Source organism: Girardinichthys multiradiatus, chromosome 7 (genome assembly GCF_021462225.1).
Source record: "Girardinichthys multiradiatus isolate DD_20200921_A chromosome 7, DD_fGirMul_XY1, whole genome shotgun sequence".
Lineage (NCBI taxonomy): Eukaryota > Metazoa > Chordata > Actinopteri > Cyprinodontiformes > Goodeidae > Girardinichthys > Girardinichthys multiradiatus.
In genome coordinates, this window is record NC_061800.1 from 13,991,981 (window position 1) to 14,013,330 (window position 21,350).

A 21,350-nucleotide genomic window follows, 5' to 3' on the forward strand; every position below is an offset into this window, starting at 1 on the left:
CATGCATAAAACCAGACTTGCATTGTCATCCTGCAGGATGGGCACAAAAAGTCCATGTACAATGAGTATATTTGCATCACCTGATGTTTGAGTTTATAATTTCAACTGTATTCTGTACAAGTACAAATCCAACTTTGAGATCCCCTCTACTGCTTCAGTGTGGGTTGATGTGGGGAATAAGTGTTAATTTATGAATTTGGGTGAGGACATCTATTTCTGGTTTAATTATGCAATGTCAACATTGTGTTCTGTTGTAGAGGACTCAGTGCTAGCTATTGCAAATGCTTGGTGACTTGGTTGTCTTTTCCATCAAGGCAAAATAAGCTGGTTGCTGAAGGACTAAAGGAAGTTGTAAATTCTTCAGACTGCAGTCTAAATACAATATATATTTGTCATGCTATAAAAGACAAACTTTAGCGTGGTATTTTGTGATGAGGAGGGAAAAGGCGAAGAAATAGGACAAGGTTAATAACAGAGCTTTCCATGAAGTTGCAGAGCAAAAAACATCACATTCTGTGTTGAGTTATCAGATTTTGGATTTTGTGTCCTGGATGCCTTGTGAATGCACATGTGGTATGTACACTAAGTGCTGGACTAGATTAAATTGAATCCACAGGATGGCACACTTAGATGTGCGCTGTGCTCTAGACAGAAAATCCAGCACTTTTGCTGTCTCATGCTGCTGATGATCAGATGGTAGCACTGATGGGTTTTTCTCCTCCGGAGCATGGCTAAAAGTGCTTTTGAAAGAGCAGAAACCTCATATAATACTAGGAAAAATCAGCTGATTGTTGGGATGTATACTGCAGAGGTGATTACTGTGGAGGTAGCATAGGGTCGCCAGAAACAAAACAGGAAAAACCTTCTAGGTGAATGGAGTACAGTGGTATCACGATTGTCCTAACACAAAAATTTGAATTGTTCCATCGTGAAACTCACGAAGAGCATATTTGGTCTTCACTGGTATGAAGAGGGCCCAATTGGTAAAGACTAAAAATATAATTAGTTAAGCAAGACAGATAACCAAAATGTTTTTTGGGCTTTTACTGAGATATTAATTTATTAACACATTTTTAATAGGAGTGAGCTCCTGCAGAGCTGCTCCACAGACCTCCTACAGAGCAGACTGGATAAAAAGACTGGATTGTAGTGTGCATCAAGCAAAATACACCTTTACAGTCAGGTATGACCAGAGAACATTAAACTAAATCGGAAGGACACAAAACACTATTGATTTTTGGTCCAGTTATCTATTTCTGCGATTGGCTGGACTGCTGCTGCTATGTGACAGAAAATCTGTACTTCACACTACAGCTGAATAATTACCATATTAGCATAAACACTGGGCAGTTTCTTCACAGCCAGGGAACAACTAGATTCGTTAGACAGTTATTCTCCCATTACCAGCATGAAATGACAGAAGAGACAGAAAGAACTGCTTCATCACCCGTTAGAATAGAAATAGAATAGAAATATGCTATATTATGGGGAAATTCAGGTGTACCAGCAGCAAGTTAAAGGCAAATGGAAACATTCAGATACATACAAAGATAAAGAATATAAAAAACAAAAAATGAGAATGAGAGACTGACAGCCATGCTTGGGCCCGGGACAATATAATCCTAGGCATTAACATTTATCAGCCTCTAATCGTTACCTATTGGACCAGTTCTAATTATAGCTTCTACTAATAAAAATACAAAGCATGTCTCTAACAGAACCTGCTGAGTTTGTTTGCGCCTTTAAAGTAGAGAGGTGTGTTCCTCAGGTGACAGTTATGGTTCAGTTTCTTTATATCAAAGTGATGGAGCAGCTGTATATTTTCCTCTCTCTGCCTGTAGCATGCAGAGCAATTTATACATTACTAAACCTGATTAACGAGTACAGTGTTAGAAAATTGGAGAAAAAATGGTGCTCTACACACCTAGAGGATTCCTACTTAATCTGGAAAAAGAGCCTACTGTTGTATAAAAGGACACTTCGCCAAGCTAGAACAGCTTATTTCTCATCATTAATAGAAGAGAACAAGAATAATCCTAGGTTTTTCTTTAGTACGGTTGCTAAACTTACACAGAGTCGTAGCTCTGTTGAGCCGTCCATTCCCTTAGCTCTCAGCAGTCATGACTTTATGGGATTCTTTTTAAATAAAATTGATTCTATTAAAAAGAAAATCTTTGACATACTCCCGAAGATGATTACTTCATCCTCAGCAAGTGAGACAACATTGGAAATAACTGCAGAACCTGATTTGTGTTTCGACTGTTTTGATCCTGTGAAGCTTCCTGAGTTATCAGAAATATTAGCTTCATCTAAACCTTCAACTTGTATGTTAGACCCAATCCCAACCAAATTATTTAAGGAAGTGCTCCCTCTGATTACCAGCCCCATTATAGATATGATTAATCTATCCTTAATAAATGGATATGTACCACAAGCTTTTAAGGTAGCTGTAATTAAACCTTTGCTTAAGAAACATTCGCTTGATCGAGATGACTTAATAAATTACAGACCTATATCCAATCTTCCATTTTTATCTAAAATTCTTGAAAAAATAGTTGCTAATCAAATGTGTGAGTATTTACACAGCAATGACCTGTTTGAAGAGTTTCAGTCAGGTTTCAGAGCTCATCATAGCACTGAAACAGCTCTGCTGAAAGTCACTAATGATATTCTTATGGCCTCAGATAATGGACTTGTGTCTGTTCTGGTTCTGTTAGACCTCAGTGCTGCATTTGATACAGTCGACCAAAATATTCTCTTAAAAAGGCTGGAATATGCTGTATGGATCAGGGGAACAGCGCTAGGCTGGTTTGAATCTTATTTGTCTGACAGATTCCAGTTTGTTCATGTAAATGATAAATCATCTTTAAACTCCAGGGTTAATTGTGGAGTACCACAGGGTTCAGTACTTGGGCAAATTCTCTTTACTATATATATGCTTCCAATAGGTAAAATTATCAGGCAGCATAGGATAAATGTTCACTGTTACGCTGATGATACTCAGCTTTACTTATCCATAAATCCTGATGAACCCAACCAGTTGGATAGACTACAAGCATGTCTTGAAGATATAAAAACTTGGATGACTTTAAATTTTCTGCTTCTAAATTCAGACAAGACAGAAGTTGTCGTCTTTGGACCGGAGTCTTTAAAAAAGAAACTGCTTAGTCAATCACTTAACCTGGATGGCATTAAATTGACCTCCGGTAATAAAGTAAAAAACCTTGGTGTTATTTTTGACCAGGACATGTAATTTAAATCCCATATTAAACAGGTTTCTAGGATTTCCTTCTTTCACCTCCAGAACATTGCTAAAATTAGAAATATCCTGTCCAGGAGTGACACTGAAAAACTAGTCCATGCACCATGCATTTGTTACTTCAAGGCTGAACTATTGTAATTCTTTATTATCAGGATGTCCACAAAATGCAGTTAAAAGCATTCAGCTGATTCAAAATGCTGCAGCAAGAGTTCTGATGAAAATTAAAAAGAGAGATCATATTTCTCCTATTTTAGCTTCCCTTCATTGGCTCCCTGTTAAATCCAGAATAGAATTTAAAATTCTCCTCCTCACATATGAAGCCCTTAATGATCTAGCTCCATCATACATCAGAGATCTGATTGTTCCATACGTTCTTAACAGAGCACTTCATTCTCAGACTGCAGGTTTCCTGTTGGTTCCTAGAGTCTCTAGAAGTAGAATGGGAGGCAGATCCTTTAGTTATCAGGCTCCTCTCCTGTGGAACCAGCTCCCAGTTTTTCCTCTCCACTGTCGCTACATGCATGCTCAGTTTGAGGGATTGCTTCAAAGTCAACGCCAGTGACTGTCTACTGTCTCTACATGCTCATCCAGGAGGAGTGAATGCTACAAATCTCTGACTCGATGCAATCTGCTGGGTTTCCTTAGATAGAAAAACTTTTTATCCAATTTGAATAAATAACTGAATTTGACTGCACTGTTCAATGATTAGGATTAATTGGAATGTATGTAGCTGACTTTTGTGAAGTGCCTTGAGACGACGTGTTGTGAATTGGCGCTATATAAATAAACTGAATTAAAAATGGATTCACTTTAAATAAAAGTTTTTAAAAAGTATCTTTTTTACTACAGAACCTCACAAATGTGCACTTGGTGTCGAAGGATCACTTGGGGAACCATCCTGAAAAGATACGTCCCTGCATGGCATGTACCACTGACAGATTGAAAGGGATATTAGTACTAATGGCTAGAGAAGAATGGACTGAAAGACAGCAGAAAATCACTAATCATGGCAGCATAAGAGCAGTGTATGGAAAAGTCTACCACATTAAACAGTACCTAAGCTGCAGAGTGTGCAAATATGCCCAAGAATCAGTAAGAGCACAGAAACCTGGGTGTTAGATGTAGCCAAGAAAACCACAGCCAAGTGGCTGGAATAGTATACAGTACCATCTCTGCTAAATGTGGGAGACACCACCAAAATTTGTAGATAAAGACAGAGATGCAGGGTGATACACAAGTGATAACAGACATGTCAAGAAAGAACACAAGAAGCTCAAAAGTAGCTAGTGCTCAAAGAGGAAATAGAGAGGTTGTGGAAAGTCAAAGCCTTACTGGTGCCAGTGTTCATTGAAGCACTTGAGGCTTTGTCTAAGTATATCAAGAAATAAGCTGCTCAGAAATATCCTTTACTGTCCCACAGTGAGGAAATTCAGGTAATGTTTCTGTTTCCTATAATCTATATCTCAGTCAGGCACTATTAGCTTGCTCACATATGGTTCTGAATACACACTACATAAATAATTAATTAACGTAATCAACTTTTTTAATTACCCTCATTTCACTGAAAATGTCATTAAACATGTTCATAAATGTGATTTTCACTGATGAGAGTACATCCCCATCTCTTTCTTCCCAAGCGGCCGCTCCGGGTGCCGTTGGAAAGCCAAACATTATGGACATGTTCCATGTGACTACACTCATATGCCTGAATGTGAATCATCTTGTATGATTGCTTGTTGCAATCATGCAAACAGGCAGCATGTGTGGCTGATGGTAAAGCATACCATTTGACGGGTTAAACAGTAGGTATGGTAGTTTAAAGCAAACATTTGTATGAGGTTAGGAAATTCTTTTGCAAATGTGGGTTCACACATGGATGTTAATGCTTTGTGGGATTATTCTGGTTATCCAACTGCTCTATCAAACCTGGTGGATTCTAATTTCTATATGGTGGATGTTAAGAATCCTGCCATCTTAGCCAAATGGGTTAAAAAATTGCAGTTCAGCAAATATGCTCACCCAACAGATGATAGCAGTCTGTTGCCTCTGCACAAACAAACATTTGTTTATGCACCCCTCAACATCACATAGATAATCTTAGATCAACTAGCATCATAAACTGGATCAGGCTTTCTTGTATTACACTTAGGATCAGATTGGACTATACGTCATTAAATCTAATAACTCTATATGACTGGATTGTATTGGTTGATTTGTTGTGCATTTCTGTATAACTAAATACATTTCACTTGTTTGTCATTCACATTTGTTGCAAATTGGCTGGTCTCAATAAAATGAGGTGAATGCACAGCCACCGTCAAAGAAATCCGGTTATAAGCTGCAAAAGATGAGGCTCGGTCGGAGGGTTCACCTTCCAGCAGGGTGACGATCATAAACATACAACCAGAGCTACAATCAAAACATTTACATCAAACTGCATTCAAGTGTTAGAATGGCTCAGACAAAGTACAGAGCTCAATTCAATTGCAAAACTAGGCTAAGGTTTGAAAACTGATGTTCACATACGGCCTCCATCCAATCTGACTGAGCTCAAGCTGATTTTGGTAAGAAGAATGAGGAAAATCTGATGTAACTAGATGTACAAAGCTAGTAGAGATGTACTCCTAAAGAGCTGCAGCTGTATTAACTACTTTGTTTATCACATAAAAAAGGTCTGACAAAATACTTTTGTGCCTGTACCCTGACAAAATGTGAAGAAGTTGCGTCTGCAGGGCAGTACATAGAAGCAAAATCTTCTCTAGTGGAAAATCTCCAGTTCACCCAGATAAATTTTAAATAAATAAATACAACAGAATGAATTGTCATTGTGAAAACGTCATGTCTTGTTTCAGTGTGGCATGCACAGCTTAATGTTTGGAGAGGCTCATAGGAGGAACTAACATGCTCACAAATGTTTGTTTTCACATGAGAAATAAGATACGGTGCATTGCTTTAAATTCCTCTCTGCTCATCAGTTCCAACTCCTATATTAAAGCCTTCATCTTTCCGAGCAGAACAGGTGTTTAGCATGGCAGAGAAATTGAGGTTTCCTTCCTGCAAAAAAGTAGCACATTCTAAGCTCCAAGCTGAATTGCCAGTGTTCTGGATGTCTATGTTTGACACAGTATATTTCAGTTTTTCTGCAAATGCAGATGAACAAAGCTGATAATTTAAGACTTTTCTCCATCTTTTACTGAATCGAGACTAACAAATGTATCTTTTGTAAATGTGGAAACCTTGTTAGGAGCCGGATACATTGCTTTGTGAAATATCACAACTCTAGTATAACAATACCTTAATAAAATATGAATGCCACAGAGAATCGGTGCAGCAGTAAGTCTTTAAAATCAGCAAGTCAGGCTGGAAGGAGAAGGACAGGGAGAATTAATGCCTTGGTTCAGGGCTTCTTGGCATCCCTGCTAATGACCCATTCAGAGCCAGGGGAGTCTTTTCTTGATACAAATAACTGTTATTCACTCCCTCATTACAAATGAAATCTATAAACCAGAGGACTGGAGAGAATAGGAAAAACAGCCCTAACACCACAGGCAGCAACAGACAAGCACCTGCTTTATTTTTAGCAATTAATTCTTGAAGTACATATAAAGAAACAGAATATACTTTTAATTTTAGTTTTAACACATACAAGGAGGTTGACTTTTAGCTCTCCATAGTTCTTTGCTAGTGGTAAGAATTTATAGCTCCTTCCTGCCTTTGTCATAATACATTCCTGGCACTGTTTATACATGAATCAGAGGGATGATGTCAGTCTGAGTACATGTTACTTTGCCGCATTTCCAAAATGACTATTGTCAATTTTAAGAAAGTCAAGTGAGTGGTCTTGAGTCCATCGGTCCACACTCAAGTTTTATCTGTACAGACGCCACGGCTCCATGTAGTTTCACTATAAACGTCCCTTTCTGCAGTGCATCCAGCGGCTGACAACACAACGCCCAGCAGCACCCTGGAGGTCCGTGGGGCACACGTCTCCAGGTTTAACCTAAAAATGGCATTTCAGATCACAGCGCACTACTGGCACCTCAACACATGAGGTGTAGTACAACTACTATCAGCCAGGGCAGCAGGTTTGATGGGCTCTGTGTTTTATATAATAGCTGTTGTAAAGATGACTCATACATTTGTGTATGGCCAGTACAGTAGTAGCTGCAAATTTCTTTGTAATGCAAATATGCCTACTCAGATTTCCTACAACAACACTGAACTTAAACTGCTGTTTTCTTCTCGTAATAACAACGGGGACAATGATGCTCAAGCCTTAATATGGAAGTTTCCTTTATAATGTGAATATAATTTAGATATATAAAGAGTACCAGGCGATAATCCCATTTCATTTCGGGGGGGCAATAAACAGGAAACTTTCAGAGAGTAATTCCTGGGAGTTTTTTTAACAATCAACACTAAACAATCTGACTTTAAGAAAAATTAGATATCTGTCAAACTGAACATCTAAGTCCTGTGATAACAACTAGTCAACAAAAAATAATCAAAACTTTGACCTCAAACGTAAATTAAAAATACTTGTATACATTTCAAAATCTAGATATCTCTAGGAACAAATCTAAAATATCAGTAAAATATGAATGAGGCTTATATCTGACATTAACATCCTGAGAGATGTTTTTGAAAAATCTGTCCCCTTTATTTCCTCCTCTTTTCCCTCATCTATTGTCCTTGTATCCTCCTCTGTCCCTTGTCACTGCTGTGTACTGCATACTAGTTTGAGCTTGTTAACCATCATAAGCTAGGCTATTTGCTTAACCAGTTAGCTGATAAAAACAGAGGCTGATTTTGGACTTTTCATGTTACAACCCTGTGCTCGTTGAACAAGTGGTGTGATAAATGATTTCCTGGCTTTTACCTTGGAGCAGTTCCCTCATCAGGCGAGCCTGTCACTCACTATAACATGAAGCTGCCGAGAGGAGCTGCCAGTAGCACCACCCGCTGGAAACAGCATGCAGACCAAACCACTTTGTGTAATAGCCCCCCTATTACAAGCTCTTTCAATAATTAAGAAACGCATTTTACGTTTATAATTCAAATCGTTTGAGTTGTACTTCATTTAGCATAACTATATTATTATTTAAACATTTGAAGTGTGTTTATAATGGTTCTTTAGGGAGACATCTTTATGGAAGGGGGGGTCACATTTCTGCCTATGCTCCAGGTGGGTTTGGTGTTACACAAAAAATGACTATATGAAAAAGGACGTCATGGCCACTGTTAAATAAGCTTAAGGATCTGTGAAACCCTAGGAACTTGGTTAGAGTGTATGGCATCATGAACTGGTTGTGATACCAGGACATTTTAAATAGAAAGTAAACTTCAATTTTTCTTCATTACAACAGAATAATAATCCGAACCAACCCAGGAGAGATTCACAAAATACAAAAATCAGTAATAACAATAAAATAAATAATGTCTGGGCTTTGAAATTATAAACTAAATTAAACTACCTTGTATAACATTTAGGATCAGATTTGACTGCGTCATTTAATCTAATCCATCTATATGATTGGATGAAATGTTAAATGAATCACTTTTTTGTGTATTTCTGAATAATTGTAAATGAATCCAACTTGTTCTACATGTAAACTGCCTCGAATGACACTAGTTGTAAATTAGTACTATATAAATAGATGAAACTGAACTGAATTAAACAGATCATAGGAAAGAACCCTTTCTCTGTATGCTCCAATCCAGGCAGAAGACTAACTGATATCCTACACAGCAAAAGGAAGTACTGCGAGTGGGGGTAACAAACGTGCCACTGGTGATTTTGTCAAAAGAAATTGTTTCCTAACATGGGATATTTTCCCCACTGAACAAATGTACTCAAATTGACAGCTTTTTTGTGCGTGTGAATTTATGCTAGCCCAACCCACAATGAGTCAGACAAGTCGGCCTGAGAATCATCACAGCAAGGGTTGGGATGAAATGAATGCCTTTATTTGTTTCGTCTTCCCAGTGCATCAGCCATTCCTGGATGAGGTGTCACTCACTAAAGAGAACCAGACAAGCTAATGACAAATGCTGATAGCAAACCACAAGCACTGTACGACCCTGAAAGATGTCTCCGGTAGAACTGTCAAGGCAGAACTAAATATGGATCTGGACTGATAACAGCAGCCCTCACTGTGTGGGAACCAGAGTCTGACGATTGCATATGATTAGTGTCAAAAAGAGTACAAAATACACATTCTGTGTTGAGAAATATGTGACTCAAGTTACTGTTTGAGCAAAATTTAATAAACAAAAGTATTAAATTTAGAACTCCATTTAATCAGTTTCTCTAACAACTACAGTTGGAAGTTAAAAGTGATGTTTCAGATATTTATATTCCCAACAACTTAAATGTTCTCCTTAAAATGGGTAAGGTGAGCATTACTAAATGTCAATGGCAGCTCTGGAGGAGTTACAAAGATTCAAAGTTAGAAAAATCTGTCACAGGACAACTATTAGCTTTGAACGCCACAATTCAGCCCTTTATGGGTATGTGTGATAACAAGAGAGCCATTTTTTTTTTTTAAACAAGAATAAAAAGTCAGGCTGCTGTTACTAGTTCTGTTTGACAGTTTGGCACAAGCCACGTAGGAGAGACACCAATCATGTTGAAACAGTTGGTCTGCCCAGATAAGACCAAAAATGAACATGCATAACACTGTGTGTGGTGATAAACTAACACTGCACATTATCCTGAACACACCATCCTCAGGGGTGAACATGGTAGTGGGTGAGGTTTTGAAATACTTTAAAGGTTGCATTGTAATATGAGAAAATGTAAAAACCAACAAGAAATTTACTGAACTGCATAAAGCCCTGCCTTTAGCCTCCTAAACTGGAATCCCCAATCATAGGCCAGGCTTAATTACCACCTGTGAAATCCAACCCCTGTAACTGAGACAGGGGGGTGGTTAGATAGCTCTAGAAATCTTGGTGCCTTTTGTTTTATCGGCTGAAAAATAATATAAAACCCCAGTGCAAGTCAAACATTTAGAAAAAAAAAGCACTGTGGACATATACAAAATGAGCATATTTTACAAACAAGACATTCTTGCAAAGCAGAAACATCATCATGTACTGTAAGTACTGAGGATGGGTCAGAATGTGCTAAATTTCCCTGTGCCTTTTATGTTCAGGACGCAGCCAGCACGTCAGGTGGAATTACAGAAGCGTCTCAGTCTCTCAGTCTCAGCAGCCTCTGCCTCAGCGGGATTCCCTCCTCCCTTCCTCCCACAAAAGGCTCTGACATTTATTGCCTTTGTAAGCATTTTTTCTACTATTCTCAGACATTTTTATGCCACCTATGACTTTTTTTTTTTAAGTATGCTTCTATCTGTGGATCAAACTCTTTAGCAGATAGTAGATATTTCTAAATGCCCCCCCCCCAGGAAATATGCATCCTCAACCCCTCAAGTCTCATTCTTCAGCGTGGGTGTTTCTGAGAGGACCAGCCAGCCAACAACACATGAGAACATAAAAGTTTCTGAGCAGCGGACCAGCCCATCCACTTACCGCCTCCGAGTCTTCAAAGCCATGGAGGTAGAGGTTATCGTACATGGAGGACTGAGATTCCAGGAAGCGGATCTCTAGTGCAAAAGACCTGATCCAGAGAGGATGAATGAGGAGGAAGGGGGGATCAATGAGTGCACCAGCAGCCTCTTTCTCCACATGAAGGTAGACAATGCTGAGCCCACACCACAGCAGAGCAGCAACATTCAAAAAAAGGTGGAGTGCTTTTCCTTCCTGATGTTGAACTGAACGTTAATGCCAACAAGTGGAGTGAGTATCTGTTCCCATCATAAGGCAGCCCAGTTTTTCCCAGATGCACAGGAGACCTGGCATTTCATCTGCCTTCGGAGCTTTGATCACTTCAGCCAATCCCTTCCTCCCGCACTGGCTTATGGCAGTGTGGGATGCTGCCCTACCATTGGCTGACGGAGACTCCAGTCAGCATGGCTAGGCTGTGAGTAAGGAAGAGAGACAGAGAGAGAGAGAGACAGAGACAGGGTTGTCTGAAGCCTGCGAGCATCATTCAGCAGCAAGTTGTGCATGTGTGTGCATGTGTGTGTATGTGTGTGTGTGTGTGTGCGTGTGTACCTCTTAAAATAAACAGCCATTTGCAAAGACTGACATTTAATTTACACATGCAGAGGTGAACAGGCTGAGCGATGGTACTTTAAACAGGAGGCAGGACTGATGTTATCGATGCTGCTGATGTGTTATAGGAACTACTCACATCTTTACAGCCTCGTGGACACAACAGGGCTATTATACCCATCCATTAACATCTGTAAAACAGAAACGGATCACGAAGCACATCACTGTGCAGACGCTACTCTACACACTTAAGAGTGTACAGATTGACACTTAATACTGGCAGTGAATGGGAAAGAAAACTACTCTGATTATAACCTTTCTGAATATGGAAAATGTCATTTTGACATTTTCAGCTTATGTGACCTCTATAGGCTTTACTAGAAGCTTTTTTTAGCTTGATTATCTGACATTATATAATATTAGAAAAGGGTTTCTAGTTATATGGAACTCAGGAATCTGGACTTTTTGCACAATTTACTTATGAACATGGCTGTTTAGAAAGCCTCCATCATGACTTTAAATGGAGCTAAATCACCTGTTATTCTAGAGATTGTGTGTGCAAGATTATCAAAATATTTTGACCCTAAAGCCACTGTGATTAACTGTTTATTTTGATATTTGTTAATACATGTGAAATTAAATGTCTTTATGGTCTCATTCTGCTAAGTTTATAAATCAGCAAGCTTCTGCAATAAATGCATGTTTAGCTGTTTTCGCATTAGAATACATTAGTCCACTCTTACCCCTTTTTCACCAACACAGATTGAAGCCTGTTCCCAAATCTGATTTTGAACCGGTGACGTGCGTTTTCACCAACAAAAAGAAGTTCCAGAGCATGAACTCTGGTTCAACTTGAGCACCGCAAAATACTTGATTTTTCTGCACAAACTGCAAAGTCACCGGTGGGCGAGTCGAAGGTGCAGACAATAGAAGCAACAAGTGCGGTGGCGAAGACGAAAAACGGACCGTATAAACATTACTTATATGTTTGCAAAAACACACTAAACACGCATTGTATAACTACTGGTTTCTGATACACTCGTGGATGTTAAACACATGCAAATGAAAACATTGTACAAATCATTGTTCTTGCACGTGCTTTCTATGTTTGGACATGCCACCATTCATTTTAGCTTCTCTGAACAACTGCATTCCATACAGATATTCTGTATACACTAATGCCTTATAGAGGGCAATGATCCGGTGGTTTACACTGTCTACTAAGAAGGGAACAAGAAAAGGGCTTAAAAGAAAAAATAAAGTGATTTTTCACTAAAATATTAATGCACTTTTTGCATCTTTGAAGTCATTAAGAGATACCCACACTGGAAAACAAACTTTGTTGTTGTTTCTATTCTTCTGCCTGTGATCTGACCCGTTGTTTTCTTGATCTGCTCCGTGTTAGGCTCCACCATCTGGCTGGGAGTGTTATTGTTGCTGGTGGCATTCACTGCCAATGTGATCATAAAAAAAATGGGTTGCTCGCAGACATCAGCAGAGACTTCTGGTGGGAGGGTACAGAAATACATGTTGCACAGGCAACACAGATGAGCAAGCTACAAAGTGGATTACAAGGTATCAATAAGTCTTAAGAGAGAAACAGAACCAGAACAATAAAGAGAGCTAGATCAGAATCTAAGACATGCTTGATCACTTTGTTTAAAGTTGAGAAATTCAATGATTTTTGTTTGTTTTGCCTTCACACACCTGTGATTGAGAAAAGCCAGCATATCCTAGCAACATAACTTTTTTGATACTGTTTATAATTTGGTTACTAATTCCAAAGAGAGGAACCCCTCAGAGGTCTGTGAATGTCCTCCCTGAGCAGACAGAACTGCTGATGGAGTCGACAATCCCTACAGCAGAGAGAGGGACAAAGCTAATGGAAACCGGATCAGAAAGCAAAGCTGGTTCATAAAAAGTCCACAGCTGTCTGACCTAACAGTATGCACTCTCTTCCCATCGTGCCGGTTCTAGTTGGAACCTGAGAAAGGTTCTCTTCTTTCAAATGCTCCTTTTTCTTTTCCTCTCCAAACCTTTCCTAGCTATTTAGAACTCCAATTGATGCACAAAAACCTTTATAAATTATTTTTTCTGAAAGAAACACACATAGTGATGGAATGTTTTACAAAGTTACACCTTGAATCAACCACTAATACTTCCCTTCAAAATCTCTCTTCAAGTAGTTTCTTCATACTTTTTTTGTAAAGTTTTGTTTGGTTTATTAACTTGCTTTTATAGCTTACTTCTTCAGATTGATTATTATATAGATTTGAAAAGAAGCAAATAATATATTTTATGAATGACACTGAAATATCCAAACACTGGTCCACGTCTTCATAATTTCCTACAGTTTTATGGCAACCCTGATGTTATTAATGTGTGCAACCAGAGAACAAGATCCTCTCAGAAGGTCATGTAAAAGAAGTAAACTTCCTGAAAAGGCTCACGTGTGAGAACCACACACAACAAAAACATGGAAAGAAAAGCTGAATTATAGCGTTTCTAAGGAACTATTATTTGTTATGAACTTCCTTTGTAAAATGACACCCTGAAAGAAACACGTGAACATGACTAAATAAAAAAATAAGTAAAAACATATCCCGTGCTATGACCTCTAGCTTGTTGTTTATACATTTTAAATTCAAATGAATTTGGATCCAAGTTGTTCCACATTTAAGAAAAGGTAGAGCAACAGCACCCTCTGGTGGCTACTTGTGTTAAGCAAATTAAATCAAAAAAGTTAAACCCTACATTCTGTCCCTCCCTAAGAAACATGTAACATATACAGGTCCTTCTCAAAATATTAGCATATTGTGATAAAGTTCATTATTTTCCATAATGTAATGATGAAAATTTAACATTTATATATTTTAGATTCATTGCACACTAACTGAAATATTTCAGGTCTTTTATTGTCTTAATACGGATGATTTTGGCATACAGCTCATGAAAACCCAAAATTCCTATCTCACAAAATTAGCATATTTCATCCGACCAATAAAAGAAAAGTGTTTTTAATACAAAAAACGTCAACCTTCAAATAATCATGTACAGTTATGCACTCAATACTTGGTCGGGAATCCTTTGGCAGAAATGACTGCTTCAATGCGGCGTGACATGGAGGCAATCAGCCTGTGGCACTGCTGAGGTCTTATGGAGGCCCAGGATGCTTCGATAGCGGCCTTTAGCTCATCCAGAGTGTTGGGTCTTGAGTCTCTCAACGTTCTCTTCACAATATCCCACAGATTCTCTATGGGGTTCAGGTCAGGAGAGTTGGCAGGCCAATTGAGCACAGTGATACCATGGTCAGTAAACCATTTACCAGTGGTTTTGGTACTGTGAGCAGGTGCCAGGTCGTGCTGAAAAATGAAATCTTCATCTCCATAAAGCTTTTCAGCAGATGGAAGCATGAAGTGCTCCAAAATCTCCTGATAGCTAGCTGCATTGACCCTGCCCTTGATAAAACACAGTGGACCAACACCAGCAGCTGACACGGCACCCCAGACCATCACTGACTGTGGGTACTTGACACTGGACTTCTGGCATTTTGGCATTTCCTTCTCCCCAGTCTTCCTCCAGACTCTGGCACCTTGATTTCCGAATGACATGCAGAATTTGCTTTCATCCGAAAAAAGTACTTTGGACCACTGAGCAACAGTCCAGTGCAGCTTCTCTGTAGCCCAGGTCAGGCGCTTCTGCCGCTGTTTCTGGTTCAAAAGTGGCTCGACCTGGGGAATGCGGCACCTGTAGCCCATTTCCTGCACACGCCTGTGCACGGTGGCTCTGGATGTTTCTACTCCAGACTCAGTCCACTGTTTCCGCAGGTCCCCCAAGGTCTGGAATCGGCCCTTCTCCACAATCTTCCTCAGGGTCCGGTCACCTCTTCTCGTTGTGCAACGTTTTTTGCCACACTTTTTCCTTCCCACAGACTTCCCACTGATGTGCCTTGATACAGCACTCTGGGAACAGCCTATTTGTTCAGAAATTTCTTTCTGTGTCTTACCCTCTTACTTGAGGGTGTCAATAGTGGCCTTCTGGACAGCAGTCAGGTCGGCAGTCTTACCCATGATTGGGGTTTTGAGTGATGAACCAGGCTGGGAGTTTTAAAGGCCTCAGGAATCTTTTGCAGGTGTTTAGAGTTAACTCGTTGATTCAGATGATTAGGTTCATAGCTCGTTTAGAGACCCTTTTAATGATATGCTAATTTTGTGAGATAGGAATTTTGGGTTTTCATGAGCTGTATGCCAAAATCATCCGTATTAAGACAATAAAAGACCTGAAATATTTCAGTTAGTGTGCAATAAATCTAAAATATATGAATGTTAAATTTTCATCATGACATTATGGAAAATAATGAACTTTATCACAATATGCTAATATTTTGAGAAGGACCTGTACAGCTCATGAAAACCCAAAATTCCTATCTCACAAAATTAGCATATCATTAAAAGGGTCTCTAAACGAGCTATGAACCTAATCATCTGAATCAACGAGTTAACTCTAAACACCTGCAAAAGATTCCTGAGGCCTTTAAAACTCCCAGCCTGGTTCATCACTCAAAACCCCAATCATGGGTAAGACTGCCGACCTGACTGCTGTCCAGAAGGCCACTATTGACACCCTCAAGCAAGAGGGTAAGACACAGAAAGACATTTCTGAACGAATAGGCTGTTCCCAGAGTGCTGTATCAAGGAACCTCAGTGGGAAGTCTGTGGGAAGGAAAAAGTGTGGCAGAAAACGCTGCACAACGAGAAGAGGTGACCGGACCCTGAGGAAGATTGTGGAGAAGGGCCGATTCAAGAACTTGGGGGACGTGCGGAAGCAGTGGACTGAGTCTGGAGTAGAAACATCCAGAGCCACCGTGCACAGGCGTGTGCAGGAAATGGGCTACAAGTGCCGCATTCCCCAGGTCAAGCCACTTTTGAACCAGAAACAGCGGCAGAAGCGCCTGACCTGGGCTACAGAGAAGCTGCACTGGACTGTTGCTCAGTGGTCCAAAGTACTTTTTTCGGATGAAAGCAAATTCTGCATGTCATTCGGAAATCAAGGTGCCAGAGTCTGGAGGAAGACTGGGGAGAAGGAAATGCCAAAATGCCAGAAGTCCAGTGTCAAGTACCCACAGTCAGTGATGGTCTGGGGTGCCGTGTCAGCTGCTGGTGTTGGTCCACTGTGTTTTATCAAGGGCAGGGTCAATGCAGCTAGCTATCAGGAGATTTTGGAGCACTTCATGCTTCCATCTGCTGAAAAGCTTTATGGAGATGAAGATTTCATTTTTCAGCACGACCTGGCACCTGCTCACAGTGTCAAAACCACTGGTAAATGGTTTACTGACCATGGTATCACTGTGCTCAATTGGCCTGCCAACTCTCCTGACCTGAACCCCATAGAGAATCTGTGGGATATTGTGAAGAGAACGTTGAGAGACTCAAGACCCAACACTCTGGATGAGCTAAAGGCCGCTATCGAAGCATCCTGGGCCTCCATAAGACCTCAGCAGTGCCACAGGCTGATTGCCTCCATGCCACGCCACATTGAAGCAGTCATTGCTGCCAAAGGATTCCCGACCAAGTATTGAGTGCATAATTGTACATGATTATTTGAAGGTTGACGTTTTTTGTATTAAAAACACTTTTCTTTTATTGGTCGGATGAAATATGCTAATTTTGTGAGATAGGAATTTTGGGTTTTCATGAGCTGTATGCCAAAATCATCCGTATTAAGACAATAAAAGACTTGAAATATTTCACTTAGTGTGCAATGAATATAAAATATATGAATGTTAAATTTTCATCATGACATTATGGAAAATAATGAACTTCATCACAATATGCTAATATTTTGAGAAGAACCTGTATGTCATTCCCAAGACAAATTGACACTGTACTGGCCACAAAAGGAGGCCCTACACCATACTAATAAATTATTGTGGTCTAAAACCAGGTGTTTTAGTTTCATATCTATTATCTGTTAACAGTGATACTATTATGGCATAGCAATATCGGCCTGAATTGTCATATCGGTGCTTCCCTATCGTAAAAAAAACAATAAAAAATGATGACCATCAGCACCGGTTCCCCCCAAGGCTGTGTTCTCTCTCCTCTGCTCTTCTCCCTGTACACCAACAGCTGCACCTCCAGTCACCAGTCTGTCAAGCTTCTGAAGTTTGCGGACGACACCACCCTGATCGGACTCATCTCTGATGGTGACGAGTCCGCGTACAGATGGGAGGTGGACCATCTGTTGGACTGGTGCAGCCAGAACAACCTTGAGCTCAACGCTCTAAAGACAGTGGAGATGGTTGTGGACTTCAGGCAGAACCCAGCCCCACCTGCCCCCATCACCCTCTGTGACTCCACAATTGACACTGTGGAATCTTTCCGCTTCCTGGGAACCATCATCTCCTAGGACCTCAAGTGGGAGCCAAACATCAGCTCCCTCATCAAGAAAGCCCAGCAGAGGATGTTCTTCCTGCGGCAGCTGAAGAAATTCAACCTGCCAAAGACTATGATGGTGCACTTCTACACAGCCATCATTGAGTCCATCCTCACCTCCTCCATCACCATCTGGTACGCCGCTGCTACAGCTAAGGATAAGGGCAGGCTGAAGCGTGTAATTCGGTCTGCTGAGAAGGTGATTGGCTGCAGTCTACTGTCGCTCCAGGAACTGTACACCTCCAGGACCCTGAAGCGGGCAGGGAAGATTCTGGCTGATCCCTCCCACCCCGGTCACAGACTCTTTGAGACTCTCCCCTCTGGCAGGAGGCTGCGGTCCATCCGGACCAAAACCTCACGCCACAAGAACAGTTTTTTCCCATCTGCCACCAGCCTTGTTAACAAAGCCCGGAAGCCACACTGACACTCTCCCTTTCCCCCACACCCCCCCTTTTTTTGCTGACAGGACACCTGTAACCTGTAACTCTATGCATTACATTAACGCTCAGCATGGACTCCTGCTTTACTTGCACAATGTTGTATTGCTCTTGCATCTTATACTGCTCTATACTTACTCTCACTCACTTAAAACTGTGCACATATATTTATATTATATTGTAGATATGTTTATACTGTTTAATTTGTATTGTATTGCACTGACTACGCCAAAACAAATTCCTTGTATGTCCAAAAACGTACTTGGCAATAAAGCTTTTCTGATTCTGATTCTGATGACAGTCCTACTAATGAGTGTAATTCAAACTGCTGACTGGATGGGTAGTAATTATAAACACTCCTTTTTTCCAAATATGTCACTAGGCAGCCTATTCTGTCTTAACTGTACATAATGGTGATCATTATAGTGTCTTTTATTTAAGATACAGGAGAACAAATCCTCTCATTTTGTTTGTTTAGAGGAGATTTAGATAGGAGGTATAGTCAAAGGCCGACAGGTCAATTTGTCAAAATTGGCTCACTGAGACAGAGGAATTACTCTGACACTATAAAGCCTTGGTGCTTTTAAAGAGTGCAGCACTACGGCAATTTATAAACAGACCCCAAAGATAGAGTCAATAATGAGCTTTACACCAATATAAAGGAAGAATTTGAATTTGGTGCTTACCAAAGATATACATCTACTGATTATGTATTAGGTGAGATTAGTTTGTAATTTGCAGATTCAATTCTTATTGTTGTGTAAACATTTAAGCTTATCAAGAAATTTTGTTTGAACTGGGGGATTCATTTACTGCTGAGACTAGGAGGAGCCACAAGGGGCAAATATCAGTCATGATGAGAACAGCAGCAGAGGGCTAAAAGCTTATAGATTGTATTGATTATTGGAATAATAGTTCAACAGAAAATAGTTTTTCTTCAGTGAGGACATGAGATATGTTTACTGAAAGAGAGGTAAGAATTAACATGCACCACCTATTCTATCTCAACCCAAATTAAATTTTTTCATTGCAAGCCTTGGCTTGCTGAAAGCAGCAAAACAGGCTGTTGCATCCTTAGAACCGGTGCCATGACTTTGCACTCAGTGAAAACAAAAAAAAAAAATACACAAATCAAAAGTAGTTCAGACACTAGAGATGTTCATAATCTTTTCTCCCAAGTCCAAGTCAAGGCTACAAACTTTCATCCTTAGTCCGAGTATGTCTTTAATGGCTGAAATAAATATTTCCACATGAAATGCCTGCCACGATATAGTGGACCACAACACTGCATTTCTGTAGGTTACAAATTCAAACTGAAATTTAACACATGATCATTTAACAATTTTCTTTTCATCTTTAAACATTTACCAACAAAATATTCTAATCTTTAAATACGAAATTTAATAAACAAAATGACACAAAAACAAATTAAATACAGAAATAAAACTAATACTGCAATTCAACAATAAATCCTACTTTAAATGACAGAATTCTCAAAATAATTTAGTTTGCTGAATAATATTCTTCATCACAGAACATGGGTAAATCAGATGTGGTCTCATTCACATCGCTCCTATCTTAGCCTAAAAATACTTGTCAAGGACTCCTAGCTGAAGAGTGATTCTGTTCTCTACTGAGAGCGACTCTGAGCGAGGAGATGGCTGATATTCCTATCTTGGTGAGGAGGCGCGGTTGACCCTGTTGCTAGGTGTGACGCTGTCTTGTAAGAGCTGTGATTGGTTGTTGCAAAACAAATAAATAAATAAATAAATTAAAAAAAACAAATGTGCTCCTAGTTATCAATGGAGAGTAATTAACCAATGATAGAAGTTAAACTGGATTCAGAAATGTGTAAATCATGACGATGACTTTACACATACGCAAAATTAAATTAATTGTCATGCGTTTATTTATATGCTCGTCATTATTTTCATTTGCTTATTATTATGTTTACTCGCCATGTTGGTCATTTTCATACTGCATTCTTCTACTGCTTCTTGCATAATGAGGTTTAGTTTGGTAAAATGACAAAAACATGGAGAAAAAAAGGTGGGGAAAACCGAACTGAAGAGAGGAGTGTTGAAAGGTAGATTTGGTCCTGGAACCACGTTGCAAACAAACAGGCATTGCAGTGGAATTAATGCATCGTTCCCTCTGCTTTCAGCACCAGCCTGCGTTGTAGATTATTTAGGCTTAGACTAATGACATCATCATTAACAATACAGCAAATACGTATTCACCTCATTTACATCTCCCTTCTGTGTATATAGTGTCTAAATTATTGTACTTTATCCGCTAGGCAAATCAGATCACAATCTTGTTTTTCTCTGCTCGAAATATAAGCCCCTTGTTCAGAGGCAACCTGTAATAAAGAGGACTGTGAGAAAATGGTCACAGGAAGCTGAAGAAGCTCTGCAAGGTTGCTTTGAGGCTACAGATTGGGACGCACTTCACCAGCCACATGGAGAGGACATCAATGCCATGACTGAGTGTGTAACCGACTATATAAACTTCTGTGTGGATACCACCATCCCCATCAGAACCGTGAGATGCTTCCCCAATAACAAACCTTGGATCACCAGTGACCTGAAGGACCTGCTTAACAAGAAAAAAAGAGCCTTCAGAGAGGGAGACAGAGAATTATTGAGGAGTTTACAGAAGCAACTTAAAGTCAAGATAAGAGACAGCAAGGAGGTGTACAAGAAGAAGCTGGAGAGCAAGCTCCAGCAAAACAATATCAGAGATGTGTGGACAGGGATGAAGAAGATCACAGGCTTCAAGCAGAAGGATGATCAGACCGATGGAGGTCTGGACAGAGCCAATGAACTGAACACATTCTTCAATAGGTTCAGTTCAGAAACAAGCTCAGCATCCTCCTCTCCTGCTCACAGCCAAACAGACATTCCACCCTCCTTTGACCCACAGGACCCACAGCTGTCCAGTAACACCTCACATTTTTTATCTTCCATCTCAGCCCTAGACCCTTCTACATGTTTGCCTTCAACCATATCAGAAGATGCTGATGCTTCCTTTGCTTCCCCCTTCCACCTGTGTGTCTCAAGAAGTCAGGTCAAGAGACAACTGGAGAGACTGAATAGG

The 21,350-nt window shown here is 39.9% G+C and overlaps 1 protein-coding gene across 3 annotated transcripts in view; it reads right to left on the reverse strand.

The window, feature by feature from the left end:
- cacnb4a (calcium channel, voltage-dependent, beta 4a subunit) overlaps positions 1-21,350 on the reverse strand; it is a 73,992-nt gene that overhangs the window by 33,140 nt on the left and 19,502 nt on the right. The window contains exon 1 of one of the 3 annotated variants that reach the window (XM_047370643.1): positions 10,796-12,539. The exons of the other annotated variants lie outside the window; for them this stretch is intronic. Within the exon in view, the coding sequence (XP_047226599.1) occupies positions 10,796-10,840 (45 nt within the window). The 5' untranslated portion in view covers positions 10,841-12,539. Of the gene's footprint in view, positions 1-10,795; positions 12,540-21,350 lie in introns of those variants that run through there. 3 annotated transcript variants of the gene reach the window in all.